The following is a 22,196-nucleotide window of genomic DNA, read 5'->3' as shown; positions in this document are numbered from 1 at the left end:
GAGGCTACGCTAATGCAAAGGAGATTGGAATGACAAGTGGACTACACGTCACGAGTGTTCAGAGAGTTAAGCTTACGTAGCAAGAATCTTATTGACTAAAATGATTAAAATGATACAGTACTGCTGAAGTAGGCTAGCTGGCAGAGGCTGCGTTGTTGACTAAGTAGGCTAGTTGGCATTGGCTGCGTTGTTGACACTACACTAATCAAGTCGTTCCGTTGAGTGTAATAGTTTCTACTGTGCTGCTATTCGGGGCTAGCTGGCTAGCTAGCAGTGTTGATTACGTTACGTATGCGTTAAAAGAACGACAATAGCTGGCTAGCTAACCTAGGAAATCGCTCTAGACTACACAATTATCTTTGATACAAAGACGGCTATGTAGCTAGCTATGTAGCTAGCTACGATCAAACAAATCAAGCCGTTGTACTGTAATGAAATGAAATGAAAAATGTGATACTACCTGTGGAGCGAAGCGAAATGCGACCGGATTGTTGAGTGCAGAAGTTCTGTTCGGTAGACGTTGGCTAGCTGTTGGCTAGCTAGCAGAGTCTCCTATGTTAAGGACGACATAAAACTACACACTCTAAACTACACAATTATCTTGGGTACGAAGACAGCAAAGACAACTATGTAGCTAGCTAACACTACACTAATCAAGTCGTTCAGTTGAGTGTAATAGTTGTGCTGCTAATCGGTAGACGGTGGACTAGCTAACGGTGGACGTTAGCTAGCTGGCTAGCTGCAGGGCAGTGTACACTGCGTTAGGACGACGAAATACGATAATTACGCAATTATCTATGATACAAAGACGGCTGTGTAGCTAGCTAAGAAGAAATTGCTAAGATTAGACAAATCAAACCGTTGTACTATAATGAAATGTAATGAAATGTAATACTACCTGCGGACCGAGTGCAGATGCGACCGCTCGCTCCAACCCGGAAGTACCTTAGCCAAATACATTTAAACTGAGTTTTCCACAATTCCTGGCATTTAATCCTAGTAAAAATTCCCTGTCTTGGGTCAGTTAAGATCCCCACTTTATTTTAAGAATGTGAAATGTCAGAATAATAGTAGAGAGAATGATTTATTTCAGCTTTTATTTCTTTCATCACATTCCCAGTGGGTCAGAAGTTTACATAAAGTCAAAGAGTATTTGGTAGCATTGTCTTTAAATTGTTTTAAACTTTAACTTTAAACTTGGGTCAAACGTTTCGGGTAGCCTTCCTCAAGCTTCCCACAATAAGTTGGATGAATTTTGGCCCATTCCTCCTGACAGCGCTGGTGTACAGGTTTGTAGGCCTCCTTGCTCGCACACGCTTTTTCAATTCTGCCCACACATTTTCTATAGGATTGTGGTCAGGGCTTGTGATGGCCACTCCAATAGCTTGACTTTGTTGTCCTTAAGCCATTTTGCCACAACTTTGGAGGTATGCTTGGAGTCATTGTCCATTTGGAAGACCCATTTGCGACCAAGCTTTAACCTCCTGACTGATGTCTTGAGATGTTGCTTCAATATATCCACATAAATTTCCTGCCTCATGATGCAATCTATTTTGTGAAGTGCACCAGTCTCTCCTGCAGCAAAGCACCCCCACAACATGATGCTGCCAACCCCGTGCTTCACGGTTGGGATGTTGTTCTTTGGCTTGCAAGCCTCCCCTTGCAAGCCTCCAAACATAACGATGGTCATTATGGCCAAACAGTTTTTGTTTCATTAGACCAGAGGACATTTCTCCAAAAAGTATGATCTTTGTCCCCGTGTGCAGTTGCAAACCATAGTCTGGCTTTTTCATGGCGGTTTTGGAGTAGTAGATTCTTCCTTGCTGAGCGGCCTTTCAGGTTATGTCGATATAGGTCTCGTTTTACTGTGGATATAGATACTTTTGTACCTGTTTCCTACAGCATCTTCACAAGGTCCTTTGCTGTTGTTCTGGGATTGATTTGCACTTTTCGCACCAAAGTACGTTCATCTCTAGGAGACAGAACGCGTCTCCTTCCTGAGCGGTATGACGGCTGAGTGGTCCCATGGTGTTCGTACTATTGTTTGTACAGATGAACGTGGTACCTTCAGGCATTTGGAAATTACTCCCAAGGATGAACCAGACTTGTGGAGGTCTACATTTTTTTTCTGAGGTCTTGGTTGATTCATTTTGATTTTCCCATGATGTCAAGCGAAGAGGCACTGAGTTTGAAGGTAGGCCTTGAAATACATCCACAGGTACACCTCCACTTGACTCGAATGATGTCAATTAGCCTATCAGACGTTTCTAAAGCCATTACATAATTTTCTGGAATTGTCCAAGCTGTTTAAAGGAACAGTCAACTTAGTGTACTTCTGACCCACTGGAATTGTAATACAGTGAATAATAAGTGAAATAATCTGTCTGTAAACAATTGTTGGAAAAAATACTTGTGTCATGCACAAGGTAGATGTCCTAACTGACTTGCCAAAACTATAGTTTGTTAACAGGAAATTTGTGGAGTGGTTGAAAAACCATTTTTAATGACTCCAACAAGTGTATGTAAACTTCCGACTTCAACTATATATGGTTGTAGTAGGCTAGATGATAATGGTTTTAGGGAGGTTATGGGGATCTGACTGATTTGGGTCAGTGGAGTAATATATTTCAACAATAACTTTCTTTCTGTAATGACTTGGGGTCTTAACTATGCCATGTGCCCAGGATTACAGGATTTAAGTGTGGATTAAAATGTGCAAGTGATGCATAGCAACTGCTAGTAACTAGAGTAACACTTTACAGTTAAGTAATAAGACTGAGGGTTGGAGCAGGTGAAATCATTTCATTGATCATAGACTGGCTGAGGCGTTTGTGCTACTAAGCTGTTTCAAATAATGATATTTTGATGAGAATTAAGGTCAGTGGGACTATTACCATGTGTTTTACCTTAATAACGATGTGTGAAATTAAGAATTAAAGAAGGTAAAACATTAACTTTTTCACAAGTCTGAATCCAAGAGTAAATGTTACACAACTCCATTCTCTCTTACAGCCTCTTATAGACCAATGCTTGGTTTGTCATTATCGCATTTAGAAAGTTGTGAAGGGCAGCTATTTCATCTGAAAAACAATGATTTCAAAGGATAAGGACATTATTAATCATTGAATTCTGGTTCATAATACTTGTTCCATTCAATTCAAAGCATCCAAGAACCTTAAACAACTGGCATAGAGGGAGGGATTGGTTACAGGGTGGGATGCAGGTTAATCATGGAAGATTAAACATATTAATTAAAAAACCCAGTATTCTGTATTAATAGTATTTAGTCTGTATACATCTAACAGTTTGTGGATGATAAGGATATTTGATTAATTTTTCTGGGTGTGTACTAAATTTAAATGAACACATTGTCCTCTCTAACAGACGACAGGAGCTAGAAAATGGTGTTTGGTATCCAGAAGCTCATCCAAGACCACCTGGTGGAGCGAAGAATCCGCAGAACTCGGCTGGTGACCAAAGATGGCCGCTGCAACATTGAATTTGGCAACGTCAAATACGGCAACCACTTTGCTTTCCTCGTGGACTTCTGGACGACCTTTGTGGAGTTCCGCTGGCGCTTTGTCCTCTTCTTCTTCATCACCTCCTTCACCCTGAGCTGGTTCATCTTCAGCCTGCTGTGGTTCTGGATTGCCCGGAACAACGGGGATCTGAAGTGGCAGAACCCCTCAAACGATCACACCCCCTGTGTGTGGAACGTCGTCGGTCTCACTACAGCCTTCCTCTTCTCCCTGGAGACCCAGACCACCATCGGGTATGGTGTACGCGCCATTACCCCTCACTGTCCTGTTGCTGTAGCCCTCATCATTATCCAGACTCTCATAGGGGCCCTCATACACTGCTTCATATGTGGAGTCATCGTGTCCAAGATATCCCTCCCTAAGAAAAGGGCCAAGACCATCACATTCAGTGAGATGGCTGTCATCTGTCCTAAGAAGGACTTCCTTTGCCTCATGATAAGAGTGGCCAACTTACGTAAGACCCTGATGATCGGGAGCCAAATCTACGGCAAGCTGTTGAGGACAACCGTCAAACCCGATGGGGAGACAATCATCATGGACCAGGTGAACATTGAGTTCCTGATGGACGCTGGGAAGGACAACCTCTTCTTTGTGTGCCCTCTCACACTCTACCATGTGATTGACAAGGCTAGCCCTTTCTTTGACATGGCAGAGGACACCTTCCATAAACAGGAGTTTGAGCTGGTGGTCTTTCTGGACGGCACAGCCGAGACCACCAGCTCAGCCTGCCAGGTCCGGACTTCCTTCATCCCTCAGGAGATCATGTGGGGTTACAACTTCCTGCCCATCATCTCCCGCAGTAAAGAGGGCAAGTACAGAGTGGACTTCTCCAACTTCTCCAAGGTGGTGGCGGTGACCACTGCACACTGTGCCTACTGCTTCCACAACATAGTAGGACACCACATCCCCTCCATTAATGGAATCGACAACGGTGGATTTGGAGTGATTGGTATCCTAGAATAACTTAATATGACCAAGTTGTGAACTTTTGGAGGAAAAATGTATAATATGTACAGTTGAAGTGGGAGGTTTACATACACTTAGGTTGGAGTCATTTAAAATAGTTTTTCAACCACTCCACAAATTTCTTGTTAACAAACTATAGTTTTGTCAAGTCGGTTAGGACATCTACTTTGTGCATGACACAAGTAATTTTTCCAACAATTAATTACAGACAGATTATTTCACTTATAATTCACTGTATCACAATTCCAGTGGGTCAGAAGTACACATACACTAAGTTGACTGTGGCTTTAAACAGCTCGGAAAATTCCAGAAAATGATGTAATGGCTTTAAAAGCTTCTGATAGGCTAATTGACATCATTCGAGTCAAGTGGAGGTGTACCTGTGGATGTATTTCAAGGCCTACCTTCAAACTCAGTGCCTCTTCGCTTGACATCATGGGAAAATCAAAATGAATCAGCCAAGACCTCAGTTAAATAATTGTAGACCTCCACAAGTCTGGTTCATCCTTGGGAGCAATTTCCAAACGCCTGAAGGTACCACGTTCATCTGTACAAACAATAGTACGCAAGTATGAACACCATGGGACCACTCAGCCGTCATACCGCTCAGGAAGGAGATATGTTGTGTCTCCTAGAGATGAACGTACTTGGTGCCGAAAAGTGCAAATCAATCCCAGAACAACAGCAAAGGACCTTGTAAAGATGCTGGAGGAAACAGGTACAAAAGTATCTATATCCACAGTAAAACGAGTCCTATATCGAAATAAACTGAAAGGCCGCTCAGGCAGGAAGAAGCCACTGCTCCAAAACCGTCATGAAAAAGCTAGACTATGGTTTGCAACTGCACATGGGGAAAAAAATCATACTTTTTGGAGAAATGTCCTCTGGTCTGATGAAACAAAAATAGAACTGTTTGGCCATAATGACCATCATTATGTTTGGAGGCTTGCAAGGGGAGGCTTGCAAGCCAAAGAACAACATCCCATCCGTGAAGCACAGTGCGGCAGCATCATGTTGTGGGGGTCCTTTGCTGCGGGATTGACAGGTGCACTTCACAAAATAGATGGCATCACGAGGGAGGAAAATGATGTGGATATATTGAAGCAACATCTCAAGACATCAGTCAGGAAGTTAAAGCTTGGTCGCAAATGGGTCTTCAAAATGGACAATGACCCCAAGCATACTTCCAAAGTTGAGGTAAAATGGGTCAAAGACAAAAAAGTTTTAGTTGTTAGAGTGGCCATCACAATCCTATTGAAAATGTGTGGGCAGAACTGAAAAAGCGTGTGCGAGCAAGGAGGTCTACAAACCTGACTCAGTTACACCAGCTCTGTCAGGAGGAATGGGCCAAAATTCACCCAACTTATCGTGGGAAGCTTGAGGAAGGCTACCCGAAACGTTTGACCCAAGTTAAACAATTTAAAGACAATGCTACCAAATAGTAATTGAGTGTACAGTATGTAAACTTCTGACCCACTGGGAATGTGATGAAAGAAATAAAAGCTGAAATAAATCATTCTCTCTACTATTATTCTGACATTTCACATTCTTATAATAAAGTGGTGATCCTAACTGACCTAAGACAGGGAATGTTTACTATGATTAAATGTCAGGAATTATGAAAATCTGAGTTTAAATGTATTTGATTAAGGTGTATGTAAACTTCCGACTTCAACTGTATATATACAGTGGGGAGAACAAGTATCTGATACACTGCTGATTTTGCAGGTTTTCCTACTTACAAAGCATGTAGAGGTCTGTACTTTTTATCATAGGTACACTTCAACTATGAGAGACGGAATCTAAAACAAAAATCCAGAAAATCACATTGTATGATTTTTAAGTAATCAATTAGCATTTTATTGCATGACATAAGTATTTGATACATCAGAAAAGCAGAACTTAACATTTGGTACAGAAACCTTTGTTTGCAATTACAGAGATCATACGTTTCCTGTAGTTCTTGACCAGGTTTGCACACACTGCAGCAGGGATTTTGGCCCTCTCCTCCATACAGACCTTCTCCAGATCCTTCAGGTTTCGGGGCTGTCGCTGGGCAATACGGAATTTCAGCTCTTTCCAAAGATTTTCTATTGTGTTCAGGTCTGGAGCCTGGCTAGGCCACTCCAGGACCTTGAGATGCTTCTTACGGAGCCACTCCTTAGTTTCCCTGGCTGTGTGTTTCGAGTCGTTGTCATGCTGGAAGACCCAGCCACGACCCATCTTCAATGCTCTTACTGAGGGAAGGAGGTTGTTGGCCAAGATCTTGCGATACATGGCCCCATCCATCCTCCCCTCAATACGGTGCGATTGTCCTGTCCGCTTTGCAGAAAAGCATACCCAAAGAATGATGTTTCCACCTCCATGCTTCACGGTTGGGATGAGGTTCTTGGGGTTGTACTCATCCTTCTTCTTCCTCCAAACATGGCGAGTGGAGTTGAGACCAAAAAGCTCTATTTTTGTCTCATCAGACCACATGACCTTCTCCCATTCCTCCTCTGGATCATCCAGATGGTCATTGGCAAACTTCAGACGAGCCTGGACTTGCGCTGGCTTGAGCAGGGGGACCTTGCGTGCGCTGCAGGATTTTAATCCATGACGGCGTAGTGTGTTACTAATGGTTTTCTTTGAGACTGTGGTCCCAGCTCTCTTCAGGTCATTGACCAGGTCCTGCCGTGTAGTTCTGGGCTGATCCCTCACCTTCCTCATGATCATTGATGCCCCATGAGGTGAGATCTTGCATGGAGCCCCAGACCGAGGGTGATTGACCATCATCTTGAACTTCTTCCATTTTCTAATAATTGCACCAGTTGTTGCCTTCTCACCAAGCTGCTTGCCTATTGTCTTATAGCCCATCCCAGCTTTGTGCAGGTCTACAATTTTATCCCTGATGTCCTTACCAGCTCTCTGGTCTTGGCCATTGTGGAGAGGTTGAGTGTGTGGACAGGTGTCTTTTATACAGGTAACGAGTTCAAACAGGTGCAGTTAATACAGGTAATGAGTGGAGAACAGGAAGACTTCAAAGAAAAACTAACAGGTCTGTGAGAGCTGGAATTCTTACTGGTTGGTAGGTGATCAAATACTTATGTCATGCAATAAAATGTAAATTAATTACTTAAAAATTATACAAAAAAAATTATAAGTAGGAAAACCTGCAAAATCGGCAGTGTATCAAATACCCACTGTACATACAGTAGGGTACGATATTAAAGATACCGTTGATAAAGATGAGCAATATTGAATGTATAAAATAACTTTAAAAAACTGTGCTATATTGTATCCAACTTTTTTGGGGGAAAAAACCCTATGCCAGCATATCATGCTCAAGGAAAGCACCTCGGGATAACAAGGGCAGTAACTAGAGGGGATTCCAACACAGTAAAATTGGTCAATCAGCCTTCTCTGTAATAGCTACAGTATACTGGAATGCAATGCCTATGGACATGAGAAGCCGCAATGATTATTGTATTTTTAAAATTTAATTTAAAACATGGCTCAGATCTATCCAAACCTGTACACATGAGTTATCTGTGGTTCCTCGTACGTAAGACGACAATTGATGATAGTGTTGTTGTTGTTGTTAGAATGATATATTATTGGATGTAATGTATTTGTATTTTGTATTACTTTAGTGAGTATTTGTATAGTGGCTGTGTAAAGACCCTTACATGTCCAGGGACTACGGGTGCAAATAAGCTTTTGACTAAACCTGGCACATTTACATGGATGTTTCATTATTGTAATATTGATGTTGATTAATGTGCATTGTCCCCTATAAATAAATAAATAAATAAATAAAAATAAATACATTTCCACAACTGCTCAGAGAAAGAGATTCAGTTTAACAAACAATATATATTTTCTCAATAAGTTACCAATAAGATTTTTATTTGGTCCCAATTCCTAGCATGCAATGACTACATGAAGCTTGTGACTCTACAGACTTGTTGGATGCATTTGCAGATTGTTTTGGTGTGTAAGCGAATATTTTGAGCCCAATCAAAACGAATAGTAAATAGTGTCTTGTGTCATTTTGGAGAGACGTTAATTGTAAATAACAATAGATTATGTTTCCAAGCACTTCTACTGTACATTAATGTGGACGCTACCATCATTATGGATAATCCCGAATGAATCGTGAACAATGATGAGTGAGAACTTTACAGAGGATCAAAGATCATACCCCCAAGACATGCTAACCTCTCACCATTACCATCTTTGACCCTCTGACCCTCTCCTTCGTTGGAGAGACTCAAAAAGCTGCAATATAATATGCCCGGCAGAGACATGGCTGGATGCCTCTGTACATAGAACTCCATGCACTCCATGGTTTCTCCATGCAGTGGCACAATCGGACAAAGGTGGCCTAGAGTAAGTCCAAAGGAGGAGGGGTGAGTCTCTTCATGAACGTTGCTTCCAGTGTGAAGGAAATCTCAAGCTTTTGCTCACCTGATATAGAATACATCATAGTAAGCTGCAGACACTTTTATCTACCAAGAGAGTTCTCATCCGTAATCATCACGGCTGTATGCATCCCTTCACAAGCCAACACCCCTCTGACATTTCAGCCGGAGCTTGTGACTTTCTCTTCCTCTTTCGGGTTCCTACGAGAGTGATAGCAAAAGACTTGAAAAGCAAAAGGAAACACAAAATATGACAGGTAGTAATGCATTAAGCTATGCATATTCATATATAGCAAAAACTGAAGTTTGATAACATGACGATTCCCACCTTCCTTAACCTTCGGGACACTGTTCTGCTGGAGTACACAAAAATGAATGCCCTAAAAACTTCCTCCTGCTTTCCCCCAGACTTCCCTGTCAGGTAGAAGGCGGCCTAAGTCAATTAGATTCAGAGACAGGCTGCTGCCGGCCACAAATACATTTGCACATAAATCATTCCATCTAACCCAATAATTACTACTGCTTGGCCACTTATATAGTTATAAACATACTAAAATAGTGCTCAAGTCCATTTCCCTAATTTGGAACAATGATCACTCACATTTCACACAACCTAGAAACCTTATTGACTTTCACAGGGAAGAGAGAGAACACATGTTATAACAGTTTCACACCAACCTTGTTAAGAATGAGATTGGGGCAAGGACCACAAAGCCTCTACCATCATCATCCCAATTATGGATAGCCCATGTTACATTCTAGTCGATTTTCTGATAACCTCCCTAGACTCAATGGATTTCCACAAATACTTAATTAGTTTCAAAAACCACCTGCAAGATAAGCAGTGCACCCTCCCTTCACTTTGTGTTCTCCTCACAGTTTAGGGGCAGCTGTCTCTCCTTCTCGCCTTTCCAAATCATAATTAGACCTATTGGTACAGTGGGGCAAAAAGTATTTAGTCAGCCACCAATTGTGCAAGTTCTCCCACTTAAAAAGAAGAGAGAGGCCTGTAATCATAGGTACACTTCAACTATGACGGACAAAATGAGAAAAGAAAATCCAGAAAATCACATTGTAGGATTTTTAATGAATTTATTTGTAAATTATGGTGGAAAACACGTTTATCTCAATACTTTGTTATATACCTTTTGTTGGTAAATGACAGAGGTCAAACGTTTTCTGTAAGTCTTCACAAGGTTTTCACACACTGTTGCTGGTATTTTTGGCCCATTCCTCCATGCAGATCTCCTCTAGAGCAGTGATGTTTTGGGGCTGTTGCTAGCAACACAGACTTTCATCTCGCTCCAAAGATTTTCTATGGGGTTGAGATCTGGAGACTGGCTAGGCCACTCCAGGACCTTGAAATGCTTCTTACGAAGCCACCTCTTCGTTGCCCGGGCGGTGTGTTTGGGATCATTGTCATGCTGAAAGACCCAGCCACGTTTCATCTTCAATGCCCTTGTTGATGGAAGGAGGTTTTCACTCAAAATCTCACGATACATGGCCCCATTCATTATTTCCTTTACACGGATCAGTCGTCCTGGTCCCTTTGCAGAAAAACATCCCCAAAGCTTGATGTTTCCACCCCCATGCTTCACAGTAGGTATGGCATTCTTTGGATGCAACTCAGCATTCTTTGTCCTCCAAACACGACGAGTTGAGTTTTTACCAAAAAGTTATATTTTGGTTTCATCTGACCATATGACATTTTCCCAATCTTTCTTCTGGATCATCCAAATGCTCTCAAGCAAACTTCAGACGGGCCTGGACATGTACTGGCTTAAGCAGGGGGACATGTCTGGCACTGCAGGATTTGAGACCCTGGCGGCGTAGTGTGTTACTGATGGTAGGCTTTGTTACTTTGGTCCCCGCTCTCTGCAGGTCATTCACTAGGTCCCCCAGTGTGGTTCTGGGATTTTTGTTCACCGTTCTTGTGATCATTTTGACCCCACGGGGTGAGATCTTGCGTGGAGCCCCAGATCGAGGGAGATTATCAGTGGTCTTGTATGTCTTCCATTTCCTAACAATTGCTCCCACAATTGATTTCTTCAAACCACGCTGCTTACCTATTGCAGATTCAGTCTTCCCAGCCTGGTGCAGGTCTACAATTTTGTTTCTGGTGTCCTTTGACAGCTCTTTGGTCTTGGCCATAGTGGAGTTTGGAGTGTGACTGTTTGAGGTTGTGGACAGGTGTCTTTTACACTGATAACAAGTTCAAACAGGTGACATTAATACAGGTAATGAGTGGAGGACAGAGGAGCCTCTTAAAGAAGAAGTTACAGGTCTGTGAGACCCAGAAATCTTGATTGTTTGTTGGTGACCAAATACTTATTTTCCACCATAATATGCAAATAAATTCATTAAAAATCCTACAATGTGATTTTCTGGATGTTTTTTCTCATTTTGTCTGTCATAGTTGAAGTGTACCTATGATGAACATTACAGGCCTCTCTCATCTTTTTAAGTGGGAGAACTTGCACAATTGGTGGCTGACTAAATACTTTTTTGCCCCACTGTAAATTATCCAACACAAATTTAGAATTACAGTCCCTAGTGCTTCACATTGAGTCTATCATTCAAATTTAAGAACCTCAATTTAGCACACACCGACACTGGCAGAATGTTAATTTACATACGGGAGATAAATATACAGCATGTACTACTAACATTGACATACAGTATATTCATCTTATTCCCAGCATGAACTTTTCTCAGCACGGCCCCCCGTTGATCCACCTCCTACACTTTTGCGAGTTGCATGTTAATGACAGATCGGTATCGCAATGCATTTTAAATCTAAATTACCATAAATGTCACAGTGTGCTGACCCCCACAATCAACCTGACACCCCCAAATGACCAATTTTGAAGAAGCCTAAATCCATTATGGGCACAGTTGACTCCTCCGTCCCTCCCCGGCACTCATTCTTCTGGCGTCTCTTCATTTTCTTCTTTAGATAGCTGTATAGTTCATCCTCCCAATGGCACACATGTAACTCATACCATCCTTTACGGTCCATTCTGTCTTGTCCATTTTCTGGCCAGTACACTAGCAGCATGAGAGAAGTTTGGACGTGATCTCTCTCCATGCTCACTCCACGTGGACGGTCTCGGGACTCATGCAGCACTCCTGATAGAAAAGGCAGTTGATAGATTTGCCTGGATGCTGTACATCGGTTGCTGACTCGGATTCAGGTCTCAGGTAGAAGTGGTGAAGGACAGGGCCATAGTGAACGCCATTACTTCAACCGAGGGGGTGGTGAGGCTCACACTGTTCTCGGTCAAATTATGATCCTTTCATGCATCTAAATACAATCTGGGGTCATCTTTGTCATAACCTCAAGAGATGACAGACCAGAACAACAGTTTAGGGCATTTCTTATTTTGGAAATCCGGATAAACTATTCACTGTATGACAAATTATTACATTCCCAATATTCTTAATGCAAATTTGTACGACAAATCTTGAAGAGAATAAAAACACACGATTGAAACCATTTAGCAGATTGGTTTATACTCCCTTATCATATTGGCGACCTCAGCGCAGATTTACATGGTCAGAGAGTTAGAGGGCTAACCCTTAGGGAGACATTCCGACCATACAGCAGACCCTATCTGATGAGATTTGTATTGAAGCAAAGACAAAAACAGAACAACAAAAAACAATCACAGCAATACACTTCTTCATATTTACCAGAATGTACATATTATAATTAAATCTCAACCAATGTATCTAGCCTTTCTGGTGAGGGTGATCAGGCCACACCATTAAGTGAGTGTTCTTTCCCTTTTATTTCCCTGTACTTCAGACTCATTATTTAAAGATATTTCAAACATTCTGTGCACCAGGTTTACATTGGGATTTTTAGCACATTTCTTATCAAGAGAATGTATGTGTGCAACCAAAATTTTGACAATGGATACCTCAGAAAATTTCATTGGTGTGCCCTTTAAGGTACATCCTTTCTAACCTGTGAAGAACCCACTAATACCAAATAAATTAGAAACGGTATTACCATCACTAACAAATATTCATAACAGGTGGGTTGTGTGTGGTAACACATACGGCAAAAACAAACAAATGGCCAGGCATTGCTTGATTGGGAGCTGGGTACACTTATACTTAATAGAACTGCAGAATTTGACTAACTCCTCTCCCAAAGCAACAGCCTGTCACGTTCTGACCTTTATTTCCTGTGTTTTGTATTAGTTAGTATGGTCAGGGCGTGAGTTGGGTGGGCAGTCTACGTTTGTTTTTCTATGATTTGAGTATTTCTATGTTTCGGCCTAGTATGGTTCTCAATCAGAGGCAGGTGTCATTAGTTGTCTCTGATTGAGAATCATACTTAGGTAGCCTGGGTTTCACTGTGTGTTTGTGGGTGATTATTCCTGTCTCTGTGTTTGCACCAGATAGGACTGTTTTGAGTTTCACATTTCTTGTTTTTTTTGTAGTCAGTTGTTCATGTGTATCTTAATGTATTAAAAAAGAACCATGGACACTTACCACGCCGCATATTGGTCCTCTGATCCGTTTCGCCTCTCCTCTTCGGAAGAAGAGGAGGAAATTCATTACAGAATCACCCACCAACCAACTCGGACCAAGCGGCGTGGTAAACAGCAGCGACGACAGCAGCAGCAACAACAGCGGCCAGCATCAGAGCAGAATCTGGACTACACGACTTGGGAGGAGATAGACAGGTGGGCGGTCGACCCAGGGAGAGTGCCGGAGCCCGCCTGGGATTCGATGGAGCAGTGCAAGGAAGGCTACAGGAGAATGAGGTTGGCGAAGCCAGCACGGCAGTGCGACAGGTACGAGAGGCAGTCCCAAATTATTTTTTGGGGGGGCACACGAGGTGTGGTACTAAGCCAGGTAGCAGATCTGAGCTCACTCCTCGTGCTTATGATAAGCAGCGCATTACTGGTCAGGCACCGTGTTATGCGGTTAAGCGCACGGTGTCGCCAGTGCGTGCCCATAGCCCGGTGCGCTATAGGGCAGCCCCCCGAGAGTGCCATGCGAGTGTGGGCATTGAGCCAGGGCGTATGGTGCCTGCTCAGCGGGTCTGGTCGCCGGTACGCAGTTTTGGTCCAGGTTATCCTGCGCCGGCTCTGCGTGCTGTGTCTCCGGGGCGCTGGGAGGTTGCAGTGCGTCCTCTGCCTGCGCTCCGCTCGTGCCGGGCAAATGTGGGAGTGGAGCCAAAGGGAGAGGTGCGTGTAGTAAGCACTAGATCTCCCGTGCTTACCCACAGCCCGGTTCAACCTGTGCCTGCACCCTGGAGGGTCCGGGCTAGAGTAGTTGTCCAGCCTGAGGAAGTGGTGCCAAGGTTGCGCACCAGAGCTCCAGTGCTCCCCCACAGCCCGGTCCTTCAGGCTCCTCCTAACACCAAGCCTCCTGAAGGTCTCCCCAGCCTGGTGGTTCCTGTGGCAGCCCCACGCACCAGGCTGTCTCTGTCTCCTCCCTGCAGGTGGTCCCGCCTGTCCGGCGCCGCTGCCTGAGCGTCCCGCCTGTCCGGCGCTGGAGCGTCCCGCCTGTCCGGCGCCGCTGCCGGAGCCCCTCAGCCCAGAGGCGCCAGAGCCCCTCAGCCCAGAGGCGCCAGAGCCCCTCAGCCCAGCCCAGAGGCGCCAGAGCCCCTCAGCCCAGCCCAGAGGCGCCAGAGCCCCTCAGCCCAGCCCAGAGGCGCCAGAGCCCCTCAGCCCAGCCCAGAGGCGCCAGAGCCCCTCAGCCCAGCCCAGAGGCGCCAGAGCCCCTCAGCCCAGAGGCGCCAGAGCCCCTCAGCCCAGAGGCGCCAGAGCCCCTCAGCCCAGAGGCGCCAGAGCCCCTCAGCCCAGAGGCGCCAGAGCCCCTCAGCCCAGAGGCGCCAGAGCCCCTCAGCCCAGAGCCCCTCAGCCCAGAGGCGCCAGAGCCCCTGCCCCTCTGTCCCGAGCCCCTGCCCCTCTGTCCAGTGGGGTCATTGAGGGGTTGCCATGGTGAGAAAGCCACGGAGGCGGACAATAAGGCGGACTAAGACAATGGTGAAGTGGGGTCCGCGTCCCGCGCCAGAACCGCCACCGCGGACAGACGCCCACCCAGACCCTCCCCTATAGGTCAAGGTTTTGCGGCCGGAGTCCGCACCTTTGGGGGGGGGGGGGTACTGTCATGTTCTGACCTTTATTTCCTGTGTTTTGTATTAGTTAGTATGGTCAGGGCGTGAGTTGGGTGGGCAGTCTATGTTTGTTTTTCTATGATTTGAGTATTTCTATGTTTCGGCCTAGTATGGTTCTCAATCAGAGGCAGGTGTCATTAGTTGTCTCTGATTGAGAATCATACTTAGGTAGCCTGGGTTTCACTGTGTTTGTGGGTGATTATTCCTGTCTCTGTGTTTGCACCAGATAGGACTGTTTTGAGTTTCACATTTCTTGTTTTTTTGTAGTCAGTTGTTCATGTGTATCTTAACGTATTAAAAAAGAACCATGGACACTTACCACGCCGCATATTGGTCCTCTGATCCGTTTCGCCTCTCCTCTTCGGAAGAAGAGGAGGAAATTCATTACACAGCCTCTGGAAACATTTCAAAGGGAGAGATATGGACACCCCATCCTCTTCTAAAAGAGAATATGTATATTTCGTTAGTTTTTACTTTGCCAAATCTTAATCAGCAACAAAAAGGTTTTAATTACAGACAACACACAACATGAGAACTTCTGTTCACAAGGAGGCCAGTGTGGGTTTTATTCTACCCAACGTTTTTTTTACTCTGTGATTACAAAAATCGAGAACTATCAGGTTCTGAACAAATTGAATAAAAATCTCAAACCAAGTTTATTCACCCACTGGGTCGTACAGCTGCAAAGACAAGACATGATTACAGAAGCACAAATACAGTATTTATAACCTCCTAATAGGCGTGGTCAACTCTTTACACATCTAGATAACCAATACATCACTGTTGCTAGGCATGAATGTAATTGGTTCCTCTCACTGGTGTAGTCACAGCCCTGAGTGTGGAAGTGTATCACAGTGCCATCTGTTTTGTCACCAAAGCCCCATATACGACCCACCACTGCGACCTGTATGCTCTCGTTGGCTAGTCCTCGCTACTTATTCGTCGCCAAGCCCACTGACTCCAGGTCATCTATAAGTCTTTGCTAGGTAAAGCTCCTCCTTATCTCAGCTCACTGGTCACCATAGCAATACCCACCCGTAGCACGCGCTCTAGCAGGTATATTTCACTGGTCAACCCCAAAGCCAACATCTACTTTGGCCGCCTTTCCTTCCAGTTCTCTACTGCCAATGACTGGAACGAATTGCAAAAATCACTGAAGTTGGAGACTTACATCTCCCTCACTAACTTTAAGCATCAGCTGTCAGAGTAGCTTAGTAGATCACTGCAGCTGTACACAGCCCATCTGTAAATAGCCCATCCAATCAACTACCTACCTCATCCCCATATGTTTTTGTTTTTCTGCTCGTTTGCACACCAGTATTTCTACTTGCGCATCCTCATCTGCACATATATCACTCCAGTGTAAACAGCTAAATTGTAATTACTTTGCCACTTGTAATTACTTCGCAATAACTAATTACTTATTTATTGCCTTACCTCCTTACTTCATTTGCACACACTGCATACAGATTTTTCTAATGTGTTATTGACTGTACATTTGTTTATCCCATATGTTTATCCCATATTGGCCAGGTCACAGTTGTAAATGAGAACTTGTTCTCAACTGGCCTACCTGGTTAAATATAGGTGAAATAAACATTTTAAAAAATAGTACTGCAGTATGAGAGCAGTTGTGGTGGGCCTCTCTGGCCCCCCTCCCAGAGGTTTCTTCTCACTTCATCTGTTGATTTGACCTCGAGACACATTCCTCACTCCTCCCTACTTCCGCAGCCAGCCTGCCTTATCAGAGACTAACAATTGCCTTTCACCTCCCTCATCAGAAACATGGAACAGAAGATTAAGTTTCTTAGTTCCACATCTACCCGTCATTGACCCCAACACATACATTCCATATACATGTCAAGTAATTCACGAGTTCTAGTATAGCAACATGAATCAGTAGATTTCAAGCTAGAACTTTACACTGCAAAGAGCTACAGAGGGTGGTGTGGACAGCCCAGTACATCACTGGGGCTGAGCTCCCTGCCATACAGGACCTCTATATCAGGCGATGTCAGAAAAAAATGTAGAAGACTCCAGCCACCCAAGCCATAGACTGTTCACTCTGCTACCATCCAGCGAACGGTACTAGAGCATCAGCTCGCAGACCAATAGGTTCTGAGACAGCTTCTACCCCCAAGCCATAAGACTGCTAAATAGCCATAAGTAGCGATCCAATCACCTCTCACTCACATGGCTCCATCACATGATCGGGTAATTCTCAGAGGCTACAAGTGAAGACAGACACATCGGGGACACAACTGCGCGCGTCCTTATCCAATTCCGAGGTGCATATTGAAGATATTGGAAGAACTGTCCACATTTACTTTTCGTCAGCCTTCAAGATGAGTCAGCCTAACGAACAGCAAAAGCAATAGCCTATGTCAATCTACTATCCCCATAGTGCAAAAGTCGACCTATTCTCTTCTGTGCGAGAAATAAATATTACAAACATAGTCTGGGACAGTTGTAGGATGCGATAGATACCAAATGAATACAACTAGCATTAAAAAAAACTTTTTACACAATGTGGCTGACGCAACAGATCAGAGCATTTAGCTTAAAATGTTGATAAGCTATTAGGCTATTTCTTCACATTATATGCGCAGCAATAAACATTAGGCTATAAGCACAAATGTTCCATTAGCAGAAAAACACCATTATCAAAAGTGACCGCAAATGCAATTATGCATGTCATGCTTTCATTATAAAGTAGCATTTTTATGGTGAAAATGATCTTCCCCAAACTTGAAACTCATGTGCTGCTTATGTATGCCAGTTAGGCTCTACGGCCATGGTAAAGCGTATTAATGTGCCTAAATGTGCCTAAAGTTATTTGGCCACTTTAGTTGTGATACAAAACATATAGACCTATGGGCTAGGCAAAATGAGGTGTGCGACTGTGATTAGAAAACGTATTTAAAAAAGGCATTGTGTGAGGGTGTTGGTGAATGGAAAAATGCGAAGTCAGGCGCAGGACACAGATATGAGTAATAATCTGATAATTTACTCAAAAATAGAAGTAATGTTCCAATAAGGAAACACATAATATCCCAGAGCACAAAACACGAACCCACACGGCAAACAATAACGCACAAAACAGAGAGGGAAGCCAGAGGGTTAAATAAGGAACATTAATTCATGGAATAGAAACCAGGTGTGTATAATTAAGACAAAACAAAATGAAAATGAAACATGGATCCGTGGTGACTAGAAAGCCGGTACGTTTATCGCTGAACGCCGCCCCGAACAAGGAGAGGGACCAACTTCGGCCGAAGTCGTGACACATTGTTTCTTCTGCTGGGCGTCATTCACAAGTGGTAATATATAATTCACAAGTGATAGGCTAATATTTTCACCCATCAGACTCTTCTTGATTTAATCTTGCCTTACATATGTACAAAAGAATATATGTGTGAATTCTTTTGAGATTTAGAATGGACCATTATCATGCACCGGTCTCAAAACAGGGGCAGCTAGAAAAATACATGTCATCTATGCACTTAAATAGCAAATAGCAAAACAGAAAAATACGGTCACCACAACAACCCTAACCATAAGACTGCTAAATAGTTAATTAATGGTTACCCGGACTATCTGCACTGAGCCTATCTTGCTCTGACTCTATGCAGACTCAGAAGATATATATATATATATATATATATATATATTTATATATAGACACTATATACACACTCACACACTACACTGACACACACACTTTCACTTCATACTAATACAAATACACACACATACACACACACACACGTACCAACACAACGCAAACACATACACAGACACATACACTTTTACACTCATCATATGCTGCTTCTACTTTGTTCCTTATTTTACTCTTATTATTATTTATCCTAGTCACTTTACCCTGCCTTCTTGTACATATCCTCCTCAAATACCTCATACCCCTGCACATTGATCTGGTACTGATACTCCCTGTATATAGAACAAAAATATTATGTATTTTATTCCTCTTGTGTTACAATTTTTCTTTGTATTGTTATTTTTTAACTCTGCGTTTTTGGGAAGGGCTCCTAAGCAAGCATTTCATTGTTAAGTCTACACTTGTTGTATTTGGTGACAAATAAAATTAGATTTGACTTTCTCCAACTCGATTGATAGCCTGAAATGGATTCTTGGTAGCTGAGGTTGGGAGATTGGGAACTATAATAAATTGCTAGGTGGCTTATAGTATTACAGAGAATACCCGGCCTGAGGAGAACGTCTGCACTGGCTTTCTGGCGCAGCACGGCGCGCTGAAGGTGAACCAGTCGTCCACCGCAGGAGCCTCGGTTTGACTCTGATGCCAAGGGGCCAGAACCGGCTCCTTGGGCCAGAACCGGCTCTGGGCCATCTCTGCCCAAGGCATGAACACTGCCCACTCCCCCGGCCGGTCCTGGCAATAAGACATATAAAACCTACCCACATCCTGGTTAACTCTCTCCACCTGCCCGTTACTCTCGGGGTGAAAACCCGAGGTAAGGCTGATCGAGACCCCCAGACGTTCCATGAACGCCCTCCAGACACTCGAAGTGAACTGGGGACCCCAATTAGACACTATGTCCTCAGGCAACCCGTAGTGCCGGAAGATGTGTATAAACAAGTCCTCCGCAGTCTGTAGGGCCGTAGGGAGACCGGGCAGAGGGAGTAGTCGGCAGGACTTAGAAAAATGGTCCACAACGACCAGGATCGTGGTGTTACCCTGTGAGGGAGGAAGATCGGTAAGGAAATCCACCGACAGGTGCGACCAAAGCCGTTGTGAAACAGGTAAGGGGTGTAGCTTACCTCTGGGCAGGTGCCTAGGAGCCTTACACTGGGTGCACACGAGCAGGAGGAAACATGAACCCTCATGTCCTTAGCTAAAGTAGGCCACCAGGGCTTCCCACTCAGACAGCGCACCGTCCGACCGATGCCTGGATGCCCAGAGGAGGGTGACGTGTGGGCCCAATAGATAAACCGGTCACGGACAGCAGTGGGACACTGGAGGGGAGTAGGCTTTGCTCATAATGCCTGCTCAATGTCCGCATCCAGCTCCCACACTTCCGGAGCCACCAGGCAGGAGGCCAGGAGTATGGGGGTGGGATCCATGAGCCGCTCCTCTGTGTCATACAGCCGGGACAGTGCGTCTGCCTTAGCGTTCTGGGAACCTGGTCTGTAAGAAAGGGTGAAAAAAAACAGGTGTAAAACATGGCCATGAAACAAAGTATGTTACAGTCCCTGATGTCTACGAACAAAGGATCCAATTCAAGAAAGTCGTACTTCTGGTCAAAATGTTGGTGAGTTACCCGCCATATTAATATCCAAAAGCTATTTCCAGCTGTAATAAGGACATTCTGAGCTAATAAGGTGAGAAATAACTCGCACACCCAACAAATACTGCAGAGTTGCTTAGCAGCTATGAACACGGCGATCATGTCAATCGGCGCCATCTTGAGCTGCAAGATGGCCCCAAACATTACTTTAAATTGAACCTTGAAGGAAACCTGTAGGAAATGTTATGGGAATGTTGTATGCAGAATCACACTCTCACCAAGCTCTAAGAAACATATGGTCCTCAGAACATTATGTGCTAGCTGGGTACTGAGTGAAGGCCGATACATGTACATGATTCTACTGTATGTGGGTTATTAAATATATCTCTTGCATTAAACATCATATAATTATGGAAAGTGTTGGCCCAGAATGTTGACCGTCACTGAAACTGCATTGTAAGTAGGCCTTTTTTTAAATATCCTATTTTCATTGGAAGGTTCTTTGATAGTCTATAGGACAAATGACAGCATCAGTTGGTGGTTGTATTTGTTTAACATTTATTGAAAAAGTAATGATTTCAGCAAGCAAAAAAAGGCACCTACAGAGGACACTCATAGGTACAAGGCAAGCATTTCATCATTTTCATTTTTTTTTTTAAATTGACCTCGGGCGAATCGATGTAATCAGAGCTGAATTACATAAAGCCTGGCCTCTTGCTCCACTTCGTTGGTGGAGTTCTTCATAAACTTCCTTCACCATGGAATGGAGATTAGTTAGCTATCATTAGCATTATCTTTACATTATGATGGAAACCAGGTGAAGAACATCTCTCTCTGAACAATATCACGCCGTTGTATTGGCTACGGAATAGCAAACTGTGCTTTCATTTTAGAACAACAAAATACTTTTTCAACCAACCTGAATTGTCAACGCAGTGATAGTGTTTTAATAACAAAATAATTAAATGTGCTTTCATGCCAAATTGGCTACTGAACTTGAAGACAGAGCTGTCCATTGCTAAACGCTCCATGCAATTCAATATCCTTGGGACGTCCCTACCGCATTGAAGCTGAAATTTAAAATGGTTAATGTAAGGGTTTAGGGTTAGGGTTAGGGAGGAGTTAGGGTAAGGTTTAGGTTAGAGTTTAGGGTTAGGGTTTAGGGTAGGGATGTTCCAAGGATAACAATCTCGGATAACACTGACATTGCTAAATAGTCTTTTTTTCCCGACTATGTGCACTTTATCGCAAAAATAAATGTTTTTGTGACTACTGAGAAAACAAATATAGGGCAGGGTTATTCAACCGGGAGGTACTGCAGTGGGTCCGCAAAAATATATATACAGTATCAGTCAAAAGTTTGGACACACCTACTCATTCAAGGGTTTTTATTTATTTTACTATTTTCTACATTGTAGAATAATAGTAAAGACATCAACATTTTGAAAAAACACATATGGAATCATGTAGTAACCAAAGAAGTGTTAACCAAATCAAAATATATTATAGATTTTAGATTCTTCAAAGTAGTCACCCTTTGCCATGATGACAGCTTTGCACACTTCTGTCATTCTCTCAAAAAGCTTAATGGGGAATTTTTTTAATGTTTTAATTTTTATTTCACCTTTATTAACCAGGTAGGCTAGTTGAGAACAAGTTCTCATTTACAACTGCGACCTGGCCAAGATAAAGCAAAGCAGTGTGATGCAGACAACAACACAGAGTTACACATGGAATAACATAGAATAAACAATAAACAAGCCAATAACACAATAAACAAGTCAATAACACAATAAACAAGTCAATGACACAGTAAAAAAAAAAGTCTATATACATTGTGTGCAAAAGGCATGAGGAGGTAAGCAATAAATAGGCCATAGTA

At 43.4% G+C, this 22,196-nt stretch overlaps 1 protein-coding gene across 1 annotated transcript; it reads left to right on the top strand.

Annotated features, from left to right (window-relative positions):
* The first annotated feature begins 3,401 nt into the window (after positions 1-3,401).
* On the top strand, positions 3,402-4,502 carry LOC115142195 (ATP-sensitive inward rectifier potassium channel 1-like). The gene has a single exon (XM_065027143.1). The coding sequence runs from the start codon at positions 3,402-3,404 to the stop codon at positions 4,500-4,502; it is 1,101 nt and encodes a 366-aa protein (XP_064883215.1).
* The last annotated feature ends 17,694 nt before the right edge of the window (positions 4,503-22,196 follow it).

This window comes from Oncorhynchus nerka, linkage group LG14, assembly GCF_034236695.1.
Source record: "Oncorhynchus nerka isolate Pitt River linkage group LG14, Oner_Uvic_2.0, whole genome shotgun sequence".
In the NCBI taxonomy this organism is placed as follows: Eukaryota; Metazoa; Chordata; class Actinopteri; order Salmoniformes; family Salmonidae; genus Oncorhynchus; species Oncorhynchus nerka.
Note: the sequence above shows the minus strand (reverse complement) of the source record. Positions and strands in the feature narration are given on the sequence as shown.